General features: G+C 43.6%; 1 protein-coding gene across 5 annotated transcripts in view; it reads right to left on the bottom strand.

Moving 5' to 3' along the window:
• Positions 1–7,398: 7,398 nt before the first annotated feature.
• The window catches only part of TTC13 (tetratricopeptide repeat domain 13), a 79,166-nt gene continuing 67,626 nt past the window's right edge, over positions 7,399–18,938 (bottom strand). For 2 of the 5 annotated variants that reach the window (XM_034662518.1, XM_034662520.1), the window contains 6 exons: positions 16,110–16,219; positions 13,716–13,851; positions 12,254–12,333; positions 9,989–10,067; positions 9,764–9,843; positions 7,399–8,338 (listed from right to left, as the gene is read on the bottom strand). In XM_034662518.1, coding sequence (XP_034518409.1) covers positions 8,224–8,338; positions 9,764–9,843; positions 9,989–10,067; positions 12,254–12,333; positions 13,716–13,851; positions 16,110–16,219 — 600 coding nt within the window. In that variant the 3' untranslated portion in view covers positions 7,399–8,223. Of the gene's footprint in view, positions 8,339–9,332; positions 9,468–9,763; positions 9,844–9,988; positions 10,068–12,253; positions 12,334–13,715; positions 13,852–16,109; positions 16,220–18,938 lie in introns of all 5 variants that reach the window. The other 3 variants (XM_034662519.1, XM_034662521.1, XR_004626124.1) reach the window with 2 other exon arrangements.

Genomic DNA, 18,938 nt, shown 5'->3' with positions numbered 1-18,938 from the left:
AATCAGAGTCCTCTCCCTGAGATTCCAGGCCTAGAACTGAGGGCAAGAGCCTGTGTGTGGGCCCAGGATGCAAATGCTTGTGGTAGCCTTGCACCCAGCAAGTGGGGAGCACGGGTTTGCAGACAGCAAGAGAGAGAGACAGGCCCCTGCGGCCCATCCCTAACACTGTGAGGGCCCAAAGCAAGACTACGAATGTCTGAATACTTGGAAATTATAATTCCATTGTCAAATAGAATATGTTCTGTCCTCCTATCTGAATACATCTTTGTGACAACATAGATGAACAAATATATGTAAGGCTACAGGTTTTATATAATCAAAAGTTGGCAAAATACCAAGGACAGTTGAATTCTTTTTTAAGATTTTATTTATTTATTTGTCAGAGAGCACAAGCAGGTGGAGTGGCAGGCAGAGGGAGAGGGAGAAGCAGACTCCCCACTGAGCAGGGAGCCCGATGTGGGGCTCCATCCCAGGACCCGGAGATCATGAACTGAGCCGAAGGCAGACGACTTAACCGATTGAGCCACTCAGGTGCCCCCCAAGGACAGCTGAATTTAATCATAATTACACATGTCTGGGTGCTCCCATAGACAGAGAAGTCCACCGGAGTAATAAAGATATGCATGATTCATAAATCATATTAATTCCATAAAATTATTCTTCTTGTTTTAATTTCAGCAAAATCAGTAATGTTATATTCAGGATTTTCACTTAATTTGTGCTCTAGTAATAATCTAAAGGATTAAAAAGATGTAATTGAGGTCAACATAGACAAAATTTGAATATATTTTCATAACATGTAAAAGTGTAAAAATGTTTTAAACAAAATACTTGCTTTCTAAAATGCTTAGTATGATCTAATAAAGGCAATAAATTATCATTCATAAATATCAAATTTAAAATCAAACCTCTTTAAATAAAGCTGAATTTCTCATTTGGTTTTGGAATATAACTTCGATTTTAAATACAGAAACATGCAGCTCCAGCAATCAATGTCCATCTAGTTGCCTGTGTAAAGAACAGGTATCATACTCCATGTAAGTCATGCACAGCTTACCTCTTACCTTGAGCAACTGTTACGAACGCCATGTAAGTTCATGAGACCCTCCAGAGTCTGGCACGGAAAGGACTCAGCACTACTAAGACAAGACACCTCCCCATGGAAAAATCCATTGCATTCATACTATGTGAAGGGAAGAATTTGACAAGACAGTTTTTGTCTTTTATCTCAGACATTCTGGCTGCTCAGAAAAGTTCTAAGAGCAATGTACCAGGGCATAATCTCAGTACTTCCTGGTCTCTTCATGCGCATAGGACGTTGGGAAGCTCGGGGAGGCTCAGGTCTGCATGTGCATGACTGTGTTTGTGCCTTTACCAACATTCGGGTATCAGTGGCCCTGACCCAAGATATAGAAATTAGAGGGGTCAAGTAGTATGGGGATGGATGAAGATTTTTTTTAATGAAAATCTGGATACTAAATGTTGTTACTAAATGAATTGCAAAAGTCAAGATTTTACTAGTTACCTAAAGGCACTTAATGCAAATGTTGATTGACAATAAATTTTTAGAGTCACAGATAGAACGAGAATGTCAATTGTGTTATGATAGGAGAACCTTGAAAAAAAATATTTTGGGGGCACCTGGGTAGCTCAGTCGGTGAATTCAGCGTCTGCCTTCGGCTCAGGTCATGATCCCAGAGGCCTGGGATCAAGCCCCTGTTGGGCTCCCTGCTTAGCGTGGAGTCTGCTTCTCTCTCACTGGCTCACTGTCCCCGTCTTAAATAAATAAGTAAGTAAATAAATAAATAAATAAAAATCTTAAAAAAAAATATTTGGAGGTATCAAGTCTAGAATAAGCCTGAGAGTACATATACTTTTCCTTATTGGATTAATCCCAGTAAGAAATCACTTACTGCTGACACAAAACTGAAAGGGTAGGTAACATACTGGATTCAGCCAGATTCTGCAATGTAATGAAGAAGGACAACAGCTGTTAGCAAGAACAGACCAATGTTAATACGATGATGCTTTATGGAGATAAAACGATCAACTGGCAAAGCTTTATGAAACAAACATTGTCACAGCTGGGGAAGACTTAGAAGTTTTTAATTGACTTGGGTCAATAGTGTGATGAAAGTGCCTTAAAGACCTACTTGTCATCTTCATTACACTTATATAGATTTTATGGTATATATTCAAGTATGCATATATACCTAGGTGTATATAGGTGTACATAACAAGGCATGTACATAATACATGTATAAGTATACATTTTAGTAGAGTTCATTCTTCCCCCACTTGCATCGTTCTTTGGTGTTGTACATATTTGTACATGCTATTCTAAACCTTTGTGAAACGGGGCCCATAGTTAACATACATGGATTTGCCTGAAGGACGAGGTTGCTTTGCTTCAGAAGTTACTTCTACACCAAACCAGTAATTTAGGACTTAATTTGCATATAAAAATGTTCTAGACCTAAGCCTACTAATTAAAAGATTCATTGATTCAGACTCTATTTTTGGACAGATGTTATTTATTTTAAATTCTGATCCAAATAAGTGACAATTCCTAGTCTTAGTTGAGATTACAAGCCTTGACAAATTTGCCCATTCTCAGGTGATCTCTAGAATTGCATTAAATAATAAGCCAGTCTCTATTGTCTCCTGATGGGCTGCTGCTGGGAAACCCTTCAATATAGTGGTGGCATTTCTACCTGGTGGATGGCTGGAAGCAATCAGTCTCCTTTATGTGTTTGTCTGATTGATTTAGTGAGTGTACCTATTCTTTGGGGTTAAGATCAAGGGTGCTGGGTTGATCCCTACCACCCCCTTCCCAATCACCTTCCCCCAGGTTCCGTGAGTGCTCATGAGGTGGCAAATTTTCAAGGGCTGTTATGGGTGTAAGTGGCTTCCCTATGTGAGCCCTCAAAGTGGGGATAACACAAGTGCTTACCTGTAGTATAAACTCTTTTTTATAATGCACATGCCTGCCTTAAGCTTTGATGGCCCAGGTTTCCACTTCAAAGAGGTTATCTGAATAAACACATTGACAGCCAGTCACTCAACTAGGTAAAGAGCCAGGCCACCTTCCCCCACTGAGGCTTCTTTGCATTAGGGATCTTGGTTGGTTTCCATAACTTACCATTTGGGCCTCTTACTTTTTTTTTTCTCTTCCTGTGCTTTAAATTCCTGCTCTTATGTTTTAAATTCATCGACAGAGTGAACCCAGAAACCCTAGGTCCTCCCATCCTCAACCGCAATAAAAGCAGAACCCCAGGTCCGTGGTCTTTCTCCTCCCAGGACCTTGTTGTGTGGCCCCGTGTGTGCTGTGTAATTTTCAGGTCCTGTAAGTAATAAACCTTTATTTTTTCAAAGTTTCTCAATGGTTATTGCTGTAGGGCACCTTGCAATCATGGTAAGAACCACAAGGGCTGGTCCAACCATAACAATGGTTATTGACAGACTGGGACTGGCACAAAACATTGACTCGTGGGGTTTTTGAGAGGATTAAATAAGTTAATAATGTTCAATGCTATGAAAAATGCTACCTTGAGTACCTAAATACTCAAAATGTGTTAGTTCCAGAATGGCCTCTCCCCCTGGAGAGGGAAGCATCTGGTTTTAATCTCCCTAGAAAAGATGGCAGCAAGCCTCATAGAGAAGGCAAAGCCCAGGTTGGCACCCAAGAACAGAGAAGCAATGGCCAACAGGGGAACCTCCACAGTGTTTGGGCAGTTCAGCTGAGTCTTATGCTCAGCATGGTGCCTGGTAGGCACCAGGAGTCTGGAGTGTTGACAGACCAGTGGCTGCAAGGAGGAAGGGGAATAGGTGGTGTATGCCTGGACTCTTGCTTAAAACCACAAGGGCTCCCATTACACAGGGACACAAGTGTGGAGGGGCTGTTATTCTCTTGAGGGTAACAGTACCATCCAGTAGAACTTTCTGTGATGATGGCAATGTTCTGCATTTTCCCTTTCCAATATGGTAGCCACCAGCCACATGTGGCTACTGAGCACTTGAAATGGGGGTAGACTTGTTGAGAAAAAGCATTTACTTTTAATTTTTTTAAAAAGTAATCTCTACACCCAACGTGAGGCTAGAACTCATGATCCTGAGATCAAGAGTCACATGCTCTACTGACTGAGCCAGCCAGGCACCCCTACTTTTATTTAATTTTAGTTAATATAAATTTAAGTAGCATGGGCTGGGGAATGACTGGAATGATGGCCAGACATGAACCTATCTGGAGTATTTGGAGAGGTAAATTGTACTGGACATGATGATGAACCCGGTAGTGATCTGGAAACTAGGGAAGAGCCAGTGTAGATCCAAGGAGGCCATCTAGGTTTCTGGCTGGAGCCACTGGGTAGAAGGGTGCCATTTATGAAATAGGGAAAGGTGGGGAAGGAACAGACTTCCAGGCAAGGAATTAGCAGCTCCAACATGGACATCTTAAGTTATGTTCACAAATTCAGCCAAATCTGGTCTGGGACACACTGGCTTTTTAATCTATGGTCTGATCCCCATAAATCTCCCTTCCTTATTTACAAATTACTGGAAGGTAAGTATATCAGAAAAGTTTCACATACAATTCCTCCTTTACTAACAAGTTTTATCTAGAAGATCTTTTTAAGTTTAAGCCTTTGGAAAGTTTGCATATTAAATTCTTCGGAGCAATTTTATAAATAGAGCTCAGCTATACAGATAAGTCTGTAAACATCAAGTTCATATTAATTGCCAACAGAGAACATCATTTGGGAATATTTCTGTGGAAAAAACTTTAATCCTAAAGTCTAACCAGGGTCTCTCTAAGCTGTGCTGTGCCTTAGAATAGCCACTAGCTACATGTGGCTATCTAAATGTAAATTAATTAAAACTGAATTACAATCTCAATTCCTCAGTCACACTGGCTCTCTTTCAAGTGCTCAGTGGCCAGATGTGGATGGTGACTACCATATTGGGCAAGGCAAACACAGAACATTCCCACCATCGCAGAAAGTTTTATTGGACAGCAGGAAGAAAAAGCCTCGGTGAATCACTGGTACAAACAAGGCGCATGGCTGGCTCAGCCGGAGGAGCAAGTGACTCTTGATCTCAGGGTTGTGAGTTCAAGCCCCACATTGGGTGTAGAGATTACTTAAAGAAATAAATTTTTAAAAAAGGAGGAGAGTGTGGTTAGAGCACATGGATGAGGGGAGTAGTAAGAGGCGAGGCTGGAGAACAGAGAGAGGCCACATCAAGTGGGCTATTTGGGCAGACTAGGTTTCATTTTAGGGCAGTGAGAGGCTGGGAGGGATTTAAGCGCAGCAGTGGGAAGATAAGCCAGAGACTACCGAAGAGGTCCCGCAAGAGTACAATCTGGGGAGGTAGCAATGCAGCCAAGGAAGAGGGGGGCGGAGTTTTGTGGGAGGGACAGAAGAGCTGCCTTGCTACTGGACGGTGTTGGGCCTCGAGGAAAAGAGCTGGGTTCTGGGTGACATTTCTGGACTAATCCATGGTCCCCTCTAACACACGTTTCAAATTCTCTAGTGGATAAAGGGATTCTAAGACTGATGAGTAGGAGGCAAGTGAGTTATCTGAAGGCCCTGTATTGGAAATAGCTGTAGTATAAGAGAACCAACATGCATGCACCCAATTGGACCCACCTGCGTGACGCTGGGAACACAGCCTCTCACACTCGCATCTGACCGGGGCAGAGATGAACCTCTAATGTTTCCAGTTCTTCATCGCAGAGCTGCAGGGGGAAGAGGCTGAGGATGTCACCCACCTATCAGGAGGGCCTTAATTTTACGCCATAAAATCAAAAGGGTAAGAGTAGCTAATGAGGTAAAAACCAAACACAGACAAAAGAAACATGGCAGTCTTGTTTCCTCAGAAAGACCAAAAGGTTCTGATACGAAATTTTAAGGATAAAAGCAAACTGAATTCTAATTTTTAAGAAAGAAATTTATGTTTTTTAAAAAAGCCTTAAACAGAGAATAACTTGTATGACGGGACTGTGACTGATTTTTAGGTGCAATTTTTCAATGTAATAGAAGAGGTGATGAGAGAGCTTTAAATATTACAACGTAAAAATGCATTTCAAATCTTCTTGTGACAAGAGCTCTTAAAGATGGGAACGGGAGCGCCAGCGGTTAGCACCGTCTTGGCCACCAAACAGAATTACCTGTAGTATTTTGTTCAGACTACAGTCGACTTGGCCTGAGTATCTTAGGACTCGGGGCAGAAGATGGAATGTTCTCCCAAAACATCTTGAAGTCACAGAATTTAGCATGTCAGTACTTCTGATGTGATAATCACCTTACCTGAATGAGGAGAAACTGGGCTTTCTAAATAAAAATTGAAATGTAGGAATATGGAGTTGGTTTTAGGAAATGTTTCAAGAAAAATATGTTCTAACTCTGGGGTTTAGACATAATTGTCAGATTTTAGAAAAGTCAGGGGTACCTGGGTGGCTCAGTGGGTTAAGCGTCTGACTTGGTTTCGGCTCAGGTCATGATCTCATGGGTCCTTGAGAGAGAGAACTCAGCTCAGGGCATGGAGCTCTGCACTCAGCAGGGAGCCTGCTTGAAGAGTCTCTGCTCTGCCCCTCCCCCACTCACGGACCTGCACACACTCTAAAATACATACATAAATCTTAAAAAAAAAAAAAAAAGAAAGAAAAAAGATGGCAGTTGCCATCTTGCTTTGCAATCCTGCACAGCATGTCTGGATGCAGCCCTTCTGTGGTTAAGTCATCAGCTAGGTCAGTTTGGCCAAAACAGCACAAAGCTGAGAGCACCAAGAAACACAACAGATACGTGCAGACTCTGCACCGTGCCGTGCTATGTGTTCTCTGAGTCTTGAGAAGAGCCTGTGAACTGAATCTTTGGTCCCGGAGACCACAGTGGGGCAGGGCAGGCCCTGGGCTCGGAGAGGACCGGCTGGAAATCAGCACCGGGCATCAACAGTTCGGGGTCTCGGGAGCGTCAACTCCCTCCCAGAGTCTCAGCTCCCTCACCTGCAAAATGAAAACAGACCCTTGTCTTCGGGGAGCACAATGCTGGTCTCAGGAGAAAAACCGACCTGTGGGTGTGAAACCTGCTCATAAAATGGGGTGTGCCTGATAACTGGGATCATTATTGCCCTCCCTCAGAGGAGACGAAAACAGGAACACTCGGTGGCTGTCCTGAAGCGTGTCAGTACTCGGGCATGTGTCCGAAGGGCTGGTTGTCTCTATCAAACAGCTGTGTTCTAGCAGACAACTGCTCCTGTCCAGTGGTGCTAAACTCCCCACGAGCCCCGACGCCCCGAGACACTGAACTGCTACTCTTCCGTGAGATTTCAAGACCAAAACTAAATAGCAGAAAGCAGTGAACAGTTCAACTCTTTAACAAACACCAAAGAAAAATGAAAATGATTTGGAAATGGCAACAATTTAATGAACCCATTTTACTCACTGTCATTTACCCTCTCTTGGGAGAAAAAAAAAATCCATCATGTTCTGGAAGTTCTTACACCTGAAAGCAAAACTAGTTCACAAAACAAAAGCATACATAATCCAGTGTCAAAAACTGGTGATTTATAGAAATCACCCCTCGTTTATTTTTTCCAACACAGAGAAAAAAAAAACATGGTTCAATAATTCAGTGTTTGGGTCACTGGCAAATACTGTCTGCATCATTCAAAACAAACGTTTGCAGCGGTGAGTGCGGCAGTGAGCTTGGCGGCGCACGGGGACAGCGCACAGGACGGCCCACGAATCTTCATCGTTCAAACAGAAGGGAGAACCCACTCGTGAAGATTATGCGAGGGAAAAACACGATGCCCTATCACAATGTGCATAAAAAGGCCTTGAAAAATCTCTAAATCTTTCAAGGAATGAAAACACTCCCATTTTGTTGTTGGTTTTGTTCCTTTTAATGATTAATTTTTGTTTTTGAAGTCAACTTTTTTGCTGTGAGGAAGGAGTTTTAGGACCTTAAGTGGAAAACAACAAGGCCGCTGGCCTCTACACACACTTTCCTGCCCCAACATAGAGCTTTTTTTCCCCCAAAAAAACCCTCTTTCATGATTTTTGTTATGGTTCGAAAAGTAAAGAAAATGATTTCAAGTATTCAATTCCTATCAAAAATTGGTATCAAAAGTAATAAAGGACCTAGTTTCTTTATAATTCCATGTTTTAAAAAATAACTTAAGAAGCAAGAGGTCCGGCCCTTTACTCGTATAAATACCACAGCATAACTAGAGTTTCTTAAGACAACGTGGAGAGGAGTCAGTGTTTAGCACCTCGATCATTGATCTTAATGTCGGGAACGTCTCTGACACAGATGGGAGAGCCTTATAAGAAGGTGAAATACTGGAAAAGAAAAACACAAAAAGGAATATGAAAATTAACACAATTTCACAAAAAAGGCATTATTCCTATTTTAATAGTCTCTTTCCAATGACCCCATATGTATGCTGTCAGACAATTTTACAAAAGCAGGGAGGAGCTGTGACCAGAACAGATGCTTCTATGGCTGGGGACCTGATATCCAGGGGCGCCCATAATGGGCTGCTGGCCAGTTCAGCCAGAATCTTCGGAAAGGAAAATTAAGCTCTGTTGTATGCGTGACTGTTCACACATGTCCCGCTGGGGAACCGCTAGACTTGAATCAGAGACACAGGGTCCTGGCTGGCCTAGCTCCTTATTGGCTACAGCCCTTTCTCCGGCCCCACTGCCCGTATCAGCAGGACCAGGCACAGTCTTCTTAACTCGCAGGGGGACCCTGAGCCCAGGACAAGATCACGCATGCCAGAGGGCGGTGTGAAATGGCACCTGGACAACGGGAGGCAGGTTTTTATTCATTCCTTAAAATATTGTTGGAAGGTTCACATTGTAAAACTACAGAAGAGACAGAAGCAAGATGTTTGACCCCACGGTCATATTATACTAAAGCACGTGTGAGCCAGTAATCCTGAAACGGGAATACACTGGAACAAGGAGCGACTGTGAGAAGCGATTGTTACAAAACTAGTAACGTACTTACACCTTGAACAAGACTGCACTACAGACATGAATTTCTCTGTTTTAAACAGAGCGCAAATTACCCAGCAATTTTTAGAGCGGCTGCTGTGTCCAACAGATGGGAAAGGCAAAACTGGAGGGGGTATGATGGAGAAAACACGGAGAAGGAGCAAGAATAAAGAAGGTCAGTGACATGTGCTTGTTCTTTCTTAACTATTAACGCATCTATGGGTTTAATTTCATCCCAAATTTCCTGGAAACAAGAGCCAGGAAAGATCAGGGTGTGCTGGACTCGTGATGGTAGCCACAGGGGATGATGTCTGGTTAGTGTTTACAGACTCACATGCACTCCTCGCCTACGTTACTGTGAAGTGCCACCTTCTCAAAATCTACTGTGCAGTAAAAGTGTGCTCCCACTCAGGGCACGTCTGAAATGGGCGCAGCTCACAGTTTTCAAGTTCCTTCCTGAATACCGAACCTAAGAGTTTGGGATAAAGGGTAAATTAGCCAAGAGAGATGAATGCCTGATTACACAAAGAGGACATGTATCACTTTGCTTTTTATTCATTACTTATTTTTATCTGTAGACTCACATGTTCAGGGGTCCTACACGACAGAACACCTTAGCTTCAGAAAAGGGATTACATCCCTTGCAGAGTAAGAATTCAGGAAAGGGAGCGTACTCTCAGTATCACACAGCTAGCTCCAAAGGGAGGGGGTCCCGATCCTCCTGTACAGGTAACAGCCCTCTGCTGACCGCCACCAAGTAGTTACCTTTTTAGGTTCATCCAGCTTTTGGCTATTTTGCTAAAGGCCTCTGAACCAGGGGCTGTCATAGCTTCAAAGTCAACTAACTGAAAAAGAAATTTAGGAATGTAATTAATATGGAAGAGAGAGGCTCACTTTGAGATCTGTTTAACTTCTGGATCTTAACACAAAAATCCGAGGGCTGGGATTTAAACACACAGCAAACCATCTGCCCTTCCAGATTCAACATACCTTCCCTTTGGGGATTTTTCCTGCTACTTCCTTTCCACTTGCCATCAATGCTCCCACGATCACGGAGTAAGCTATTACGCTATGTAAATAAAGAACAATTACCAGTCAGTCCTGGTTTCCAAACAGGGATCACATGAAAAGCTCACTATGGACTTTCTATAGCAAAAGATGAAATTTTATTTAAGAATTCTTTAGAAATTAAACTAAAAAATATTTTCACATCTTAAAAATATTTACTAATTTACTACTAACAAAAATATTTAGATTCACTATTTTAAGGGTAAATGCGACCCAGAATATTCTTATTCTGGGGAAAAAAGGTGTTTCTTTTAATTAGGAGTTTTCTTCCCACTTGGTTTTTCTATTCTTATGAAATAATGAATTAGAAGATGTGTCTGCTTCTATTTCTAGCAACTTCACAAGGCCCGGCTTTTAAAATGCATGTATACAATACACTTTGTAACGCAAACATATTAATCTTACTGTTTAAGCATTAAAAACTTCAGCCCCCAAAGAAGAAAAGCAGAACATATACTCAGAAGGTGCCAACAAACTGGTTTGAAAGCTGATGTATTCTATAAATTCCTTTCCTGGCATATAACAGACTCACTCCTGCTTCTGACATATCTACTACACACGGGCCACGTGTGCCCCATGCAAGGCACTCTGTGTGAAGATAGCCAGAACGAGGCTCTCGCCTCTGAGAGCAAGCAGGCTGACCAGGGAGGCAGATAGCATGCACGTCTTGGAGAAAGCCTGCAGGTGCAATGAGTCAAGCCCAGGGTGGGGGGCAGTGAGCCCATGGGGAAGACCCCACGGAGGCCAAGGGCATGCCTGCCACATCTTCAGGGCCCAGGCAGGGCATGGGGGGCAGAGGTGAAGGAAGGGAAATGGCTGGCACAGAAGGAGAGCCTGTGTGGACACGAAGGTGTGAGGAAAGGCAGGGAGGTGCACTGGGAGGGGCAGGGGAGGACCTGCAGGGAGGGGCAACAGGAGGACCTTCAAGAAGGTCCACAGGGTAGTAAAAGGGCAGATAAAGGAGAGCAGTGATGAAGCCAAGAGAGACCAGGACAGGACACAGATGGGCACTGTGCCCGGTGCCCCCGAGCTTGCACCTGAGCCACCAGGTAGAAAGAACTGGGGCAGAGATGCTGAGTCTCTACACTGTACGCCCGAAGCCAGTGTAACACTGTATGTTAACTATACGGGAATTTAAAAAAAAAAAAAAAAAAAAAAAGAACTGAGGCAGAGAGGGGAAGGAGAAAAGCCTGGAAGCAGGGAGAGGAGTCAGAAAGGCACGGGGTGACGAGGGTCTGAACTACAGTGGTAGCTCTGAGCACAAGAGAAGACAGAACCAACGGGATCAGGGACTGAACAGATACAGCTCCAAGGGAAAGAGTGCAGGTGACGAGAGCTGCACTTCCTTCCCGTGTCACCTCCTTCCTGTGTCACCAGGAGCCAACACAGCTGCTGTGAGGACAAAGGGGAAAATGCTGGTTGTGCTTGACTGAAGGGGGTGTGCGGAGAGCGTAAGCACATCACACATTCCGTGCCTGCTAGTACCAGTCATGCTGATACTACAGTATTTATGCTCCTAGCTTGTTTCCATGCCTTTGTAATATCACAACATCTACTGCCACATTTAGGAGAGTTTTACTTTTTAAGTGTTAAAGACAAGAACATTCAAGTAAATTGTTTTAGCTCAAACATCTTAAATTCAAATTCCGTGATCTACTGCACATCGTGCTGGCTAACAGAGAACAGACAGAAACCCTGGTTTTAATGACACCTAAAAAGCTCCTGATGGATTCGTAAACAGCAAGAATTGATTCACAATCGTACAAGTAGTACAGAGTGGCTGGTGACTCTAAAGTATAAACCATTAGGACTGGAGGTCGAGTGACGGACAAAAACTGGGGGAAAGGGGAGAAGAGGGCAGGGTAACAGCCTGGGCAAATATCAGAAGTTAAAATACAGTGAGTGCATTGCATGCACATAGTAGGCCTTCAAGACATTTGTGTTGTCGAGTGAATGGATCCCCAGCCTGTAAAACGTAAGCACACTATCTTAGAAAAATCTTTCATAATTCTTTTGATGGTGTGGTAGGTCAAGGACATAATTTCTGGGTGGATTTTGAAAAAAACCAAAGGGGACTTCTTGTGACTGCTTGGGGTACTTTTGTACCCACAGCCACAGCAAGTAATGCAAGCAAAAAAGAACATGTTCTTCAACGTAAAAACTTTCAAAGTATAGGCTATCACTCACCTGGATCCTCGAGAGAGTGGCATTAAATTATAAAAGTAATAAACTAAGGATAAGATTAAGTTGCAAACAGCATCAGCCTCCTAGAAAAAAAAAGACACATGCTCACGAATTTAAATACTAGATTATAAACTAGTTTTTTACAAGGTGACAAGACATAAGAATCATTTACTACAGGAACCTACTTTCACATTCTTGAATATTTTATACTCTGCACTACCATTTTTTCCTAACGAAAGGGTATATAGACAGTTCGGTTTAGAGCAGTATTTTCTGAGCTGTTTCTAAGACTGAAACCTTTTCAGGGCACCTGGGTGGATTAGTCAGTCAAGCAACCAACTCTTGGTTTCAGCTCAGGTCTTGATCTCAGGGTCATGGTATCGAGCCCCAAGTTGGGCTCCGTGCTCACTGGGAAGTCTGCTGGGGATTCTCCCTCTCCCTCTCCATCTGCTCCTCCTTCCCCTCCCTCTCTCTCTCAAATAAATAAATAAATCTTTTTAAAAAAACACCTGAAACCTTTTCTGATAAACATAAAAATCTAAGCCTCCTTTAACATTACTTGCAATGTCAAAATATATATTAAGATTAAAATAAAACAAAGTAATTATTAAAACTGAATATGGTTTCCCAAGATTCTGATGAGCACACCCTCTGAGATTTAGGTGATAAATACACTTAATAATGTAAAAACCTGGAATGCTTAATTATAGGTATGAACTGATTAGATGCAAGAGAAATGAAGCAACTTCCCAGGGGCCACAGCATCCACTCCAGAACGCCGACGGAGTGCCTGTGATACTTCCAGCACAGCGGCAGCTGCTGCCACGAAGGTGACAGGCCAGATCCTACCTCCGAGGAGCTCCCTCAAGTCAGGTGGGACACGGAGGGAAGAGCCACAGACCAGGAAAGGTCCACCGAGAGCCCCACAGGCCACTGTCACTATGGACCAACTATGGACAGAGCCCAGACTCACCATAGAACACAGTAACTGTGTACAAGGATCACGTCCCTTCCTCAATGACTACTCTTATTAAATATGGGAATTGGGGGCACCACGTGGGTGGCTCAGTTGGTAAAGCATCTGCCTTCGGCTCAGGCCATGATCTCAGGGTCCTGGGATTGAGCCCCGTGTCAGGCTCTCTGCTCAGAGGGGAGTCTGCTTCTCTCTTATACTCTCCCTCTGTGCGCTCGCTCTCTCTCTCTCTTATATAATCATACATACATACATACATACATACATACATAAATAAAGGAATTGTTTCTATAAGAATTTTTTTTTAAATTTTTTTTTCCCCTCCTCATCGCCCCTCTCTATAAGAATTTTTAAAAGAAGTCCTTATAGGTCATCAGTGAAAGCCGATCTCAAGCATAAGCTGCATAATAACCGTGAGCGGGTAGAGGCTTTGAAAAGGTTGCAGGAGAATCCTAGGAAGCACGGATAAAATGGAAAAACACAAAAACCTACCCCAAATTCTGATGAAAGAATCAGTACTTTTCCTTTTGCTGTGAGGTCTTTATAAAGTGCGTCTATCTCAGCATGATAGAATTGTGTTCTTTCTTCTGTGGTTTGCGTTTCCACAGAAAACAGTATGTTGCCAACCCTAAAAATACAACAATGTGTGTCAGAGGCATGTATTATACAATTCAAAGAGCCAAACATGGAGAGAGAAAAGAAGGAAGGGACTGGTATGCTGATGTGGCACAAGACATATCTGAGAACGTGTCCCACCTGTCCCACCTAACTACACACACACAGGGAGGCGTGTTCCGTATGTAGGCACATTTTCCATGAAACACGATATTTTGTTCCGTCTAACCATATGTACGTATTATAGGAGCTTAAGCTACTACAGAAGGAAACAACTACACATAGGCAAGAATGAATGCATCATAAAGACTTTCTCAGACAGCCTCCCTATTATGATTGAAGATCGGGAGCCAGAACTGTGTGCAGAAGTTCACAGACTCTACTGTGTTTTTTTTAAACTTCTGCTGCATGCTTAGCTCCATGACAGGCTTTATGGAGGAGATAAACTGATGCAACAGGCATGTATTATATAAATAAATAGTTCTTAGATCCTAGAAAGAGGAACATGGCGCAGCTGCTGCATTTATGAGAAAGGAGGGTGAACAGAGGCCATGAATTAGAAGACCATGTGCAGGGCGATCACACAGCGAGTCAGGGTTCAAAAGCAGGAGATCAGGTCTCATCTGGAAGACATGGAAGACAACAGGAAATACTTCACGGGGGAAGGGGCCTGAATGTGAAAATCAGGATGGGAGTGAGAGGCTCAGAAGCAGGAGGTGGGAGGTGATCTCAGGGAACGAGCAGTCCAGCTGAGTTAGCAGGCCAAGCCCTGACAGGAAAACAGTTTAGGCAAGCAGGAAATGTTTTGGGAGGCCACATTATAAAAGGCCTGGAGTGCCTGGCAGGGGAGCTGGTCCTGGTATCTATGGGCAGTGGAGGGGATGGAGTGGGGAGTGGTTTAATACCCAGTGGAATGGGGCCTCAGGGACACTGACAAAGCACTGTAAGCCACCAGGACACCAGGGACAGAGACACCAGAGTCTACTCGAGGGGTTAGAGCCCAGAGCAAGAGGTAACAAATATGGTGACACAATGGAGGAAAGAAACCACGTTTCAGGGGGAAGGAACTTTCCGTACTCTCTCACATGGTCAGTCCCTTTCTGCCTGAGGAGATTCCTATCTCACAAGTGGGTGGGAAGGCAGGGGAGTCATTTTTACATTAATAGCAAACCCTAGAATTCCTTCTGGGGAGGGGAGTGTGCTATTTGTTGGGAAAAATACTTTAATAAATGGTCTGGGATAGATTGAGACCTCAAGGATACGGAAAGGTCACAAAATCTGGAAGTTGCTAAGCGGGTGCTTCCTCATGGAGGCCTGTGTGGGTTTTGACAGAGAACATGACAGAGATGCTCCTGTGGTTTGACAGTAAAGCATATGAGAAAGCTGGAGCCCAAGAGGCGGAGGGGTTGAGAGAAAGCAAGTCATAGCCCTACTGCGGAGCTGGCAGAAACCAAGCCGGAAGTCCCGATGCAGAAATCATGGCGCCTTGCAGGCTACGCAACTGAGGGATGCGTGCTGTGGGGGAGGGCAGCACATGGGGAAGGGGCAAGGTTATCCACCCAAAATTCAAGGGGTATGGAGGCTCCTAGATGAAGCTTGGGCTTCAGAGGTAAATAAGTCTGGTTAATAAAAACAGTCACTGTGAAAAATGAGAAATACTCTACATGGTCGATAACAAAATATTAGGAAAAACTCTACAAAGTCCATAAAATGGAATACTATACAAGCATTACAAATGCTCACAAATACATGAAAAAATGTTCATGATCAAGTAATGGTAAGATACGAAAGAGGCGGGCTCTAACTGTGTGGAGTATAATCTCCGTTTTTAAAGAAAACAACTCAATGATTTTATTTTTTATCTTTGCTTATCTGTGTATTCTAAATTTTCCATAAGACTGCACTGCTCTCATCATATATTAATACCTACATTTAAAACTCTTACAATGGCCTTCAATCTACCAATCTCTCATCTCTTTTCATTTTATTACTAAAAGTGTTACCCACAAGGAATTTTAAGAACCCAGAAGAATGCTTTCCATATGAGATATTATACTTAATATCTAAAAAGCTATTAGATCCAGCGATCAGAAAATGTATCTGCTGGCATAATATTCTATAAAGTCATGTCAACAAAATAACTGGTTATAGCTACACACTGGACCTTGACAATTTTCATTTCAGGATAAAGCAAAAGCTGGTACGTCTAAACTTCTGCGGCAGTATCAGACAGAGCCCACCTTGACACTCACACTTAGGAAGCATACATACTTGTCTCCTGTAATTGTGATCGTGAATCCATCATATTCCTTCCCTTGATCTTTGAGGCTGGGAACTTTTGTGTTCACCGTGAACCCATCCTTTGTTTTAGTATTAAACTGCTTTCAGGGAAAAAAAAACTCACATTACTTGTGTGTAATTCATTGTAAACCCCCAAGCGCTCTTCTGTAGCACTAACCCCGCCTTCCACGTCTCTAAGAAGGGTCACAGAGTTCCTGATGCAAGAGGCCATGACCGTGCACACCTCTACCGTGACCAGGGACGCCTCTGCCCGTCCCCAGGACCCCACACAAACGCCAGGCCCATGCGGCACCCCCTGGGGCCCCCACCAGAGGCCAGCAGAGAGCCTCCGCCACAGGTTCCCTTAGACATCGGGGGTGCCGCTCCCTTCTAAGAGCGCCCTCTGGGTTCTTCTCATGTTCATCTTAATTGGCAGCAGCTTGGATTCTTAGCAGAACGGTTGTACCCCGAATCCCGTAACTCAAAAACATCTTGTGCTCCTGCTCGTGCTCCTTCAAGGCAGTCTGATTTGTTCTGAAAAGTACTCAGAATTGTATTTGTAACCTGGAGAATTTCATACACACACACACACACACACACACACACACACACACTCACTCTCCCTCTCTCTCTCTCCCTCCCCAACTCTGCAGAGCACAGAAAAGTATATTAAAGGAATGACAGAGCCAAGAATGGCCTTTGGGGTGACAAGTCTGAAGGTAGTTTCAGATGTCAGCTTTTTGTTTAAGATATTTCAGACAAAACAAAATATTTCAGATTCTGTCATTACTCCAGAAGAAATCCTCCCCAGACTGTTATTTAGTGTTGCCAACTTTTCTGAAGGGCTGATAAGACTTGAATAAGGGAACCAAGGATAAAATAAGAGGAGGCTGTGCTTCAGGTAAGCCACTACTGGGGGAAAGGTTGTCTAAAACCAGTAAGACCCAACAGGTGGTCACGAGTGGTGCAGAGAAGAACCGGGGATGAACAGACATGAGGCACCAGCAATCAGAGCCAGCACTGGGACCTGGAACAGGAATATCTCCCATGAAGAAGGGGCTTCTAGAGGAAGACACGTGCTAACCCTAGACGCCGATTCTCATCTAATGCTCACAATGAACCAGTAAGACAGGGCGTGGTCTCCATCTTACAGAGACCAGCTGGGAGGGCAGGTCCTGCCCGAGTTACTGAGTGGGGAGTGGCAGCGTGGGAACGTGGACCCGGGCCTTCATGACCTCCAACCACATTATTTGCCAATAAGCTTCCTCAAGAAGAGCTGAGGTATACCGTTGACCTTGAACAATATCAGTGATAGCTGATCCCCCACTTGCAGTCAAAAACCTGGGTATAACTTTTGACTCCCCCAAAACTTAACTGCTAATAGCCTACTGCCGACTAGAAGCCTTACTGATAACATAAAAGGTTGATGAATATATATTTTGTATGTTGTATTCTTTTTTTTTATTTTGTTATGTTAGTCACCATACAGTACTTCATTAGTTTTTGATGTATGTTCTATGATTGTTTACATATAATACCCAGTGCTCATTGCAATACGTGCCCTCCTTAATATCCATCACTGGGCTACCCCCTCCCCTGTGAAACCCTCAGTTTGTTTCCCGGAGTCCATAGTCTCTCATGGTTCATCTCCCCCTCCGATTTCCACCCCCTTCATTTTCCCCTTCCTTTTCCTAATGTCCTCCCTGCTATTCCTTATGTTCCACATATGAGTGAAGCTATATGATAATTGTCTTTCTCTGCTTGACTTATTTCACATAGCATAATCTCCTCCAGTCCCATCCATGTCGATGCAAATGTTGGGTAATCATCCTTCCTGATGGCTGAGTAATACTCCATTGTATATATGGACCACATTTTGTATGTATTCTATACTGTATTCTTACAATACAGTAAGCTAGAAAAAATAAAGGTTATTAAAAATCACAAAGAAGATACATTTACAGGACTGTGCTATATTATTGAAAAGAATCCACATATAAGGCCCAAACAGCTCAAACCCATGTTGTTCAAGGGTCAGCTGTATTTTAACGCGGTTTTTCACCAGAAGAATATTTCAGTGGAAGCTATCATGGCATCACATTGCACCAAACACTTTAAAACCAAAGGTATTTATATACTTCTACATGTGCCTTAAAAAATATGAAGATGCCCACAGTCCCCGGTGCAAGCTAGGCGTCCAGCGCTGCCGGAAAACGGTCACTTCCACACTGCAGCCGGACACGCAGGGACTCTGTACCGGGAGGCCGGCCCTGGGTGGGCGGGGGCCTCTCGGCTGCACCAAGTAATCGCAAGCTTGGAGCCCGCTAGGCTTTTCTTTTTAAACTAAGACATACATAAAACATTAAAATCCCCCTCAGTTGAGGGGCGCCTAGGTGGCTCAGTCGGGTAAGAAACCGCCTTCAGCTCAGGTCATGATGCCAGGGTCCTGAGATCAGGCCCCATGTCGGACTTCCTGCTCATCAGGGAGCCTGCTTCTCCCTCTCCTTCTGCCGTTTCTCCTCCTCTCTATCAAATAAATAAAATCTTTAACCAAAAAAAAAATCCCCCTCAGTTGATGTGGCCTTCTAACCAACAGGTAAATGTAATGCCTAAAATACCAACAAGAAATAAGAACATTAAAAACTGAGACACATCAGTTTTCTTTCCGTAGGTCCCTCCCAAGGACCCTCTGTGGAACGGTTCTGCCCTCTGGGGGGCATCTGGGGAATTTATGGGAAAGTTAGTTTGGCGGCCACAGGGACATGGGGTGGGGAGTGGCAGGGAGGGCTACCACTGGAACTTAGCAGGTGGGGCCAAGAA

Source organism: Ailuropoda melanoleuca, chromosome 6 (assembly GCF_002007445.2).
Source record: "Ailuropoda melanoleuca isolate Jingjing chromosome 6, ASM200744v2, whole genome shotgun sequence".
Lineage (NCBI taxonomy): Eukaryota > Metazoa > Chordata > Mammalia > Carnivora > Ursidae > Ailuropoda > Ailuropoda melanoleuca.
The sequence above is the reverse complement of the archived record's forward strand: the minus strand, read 5'-3'. Positions and strand labels throughout refer to the sequence as shown.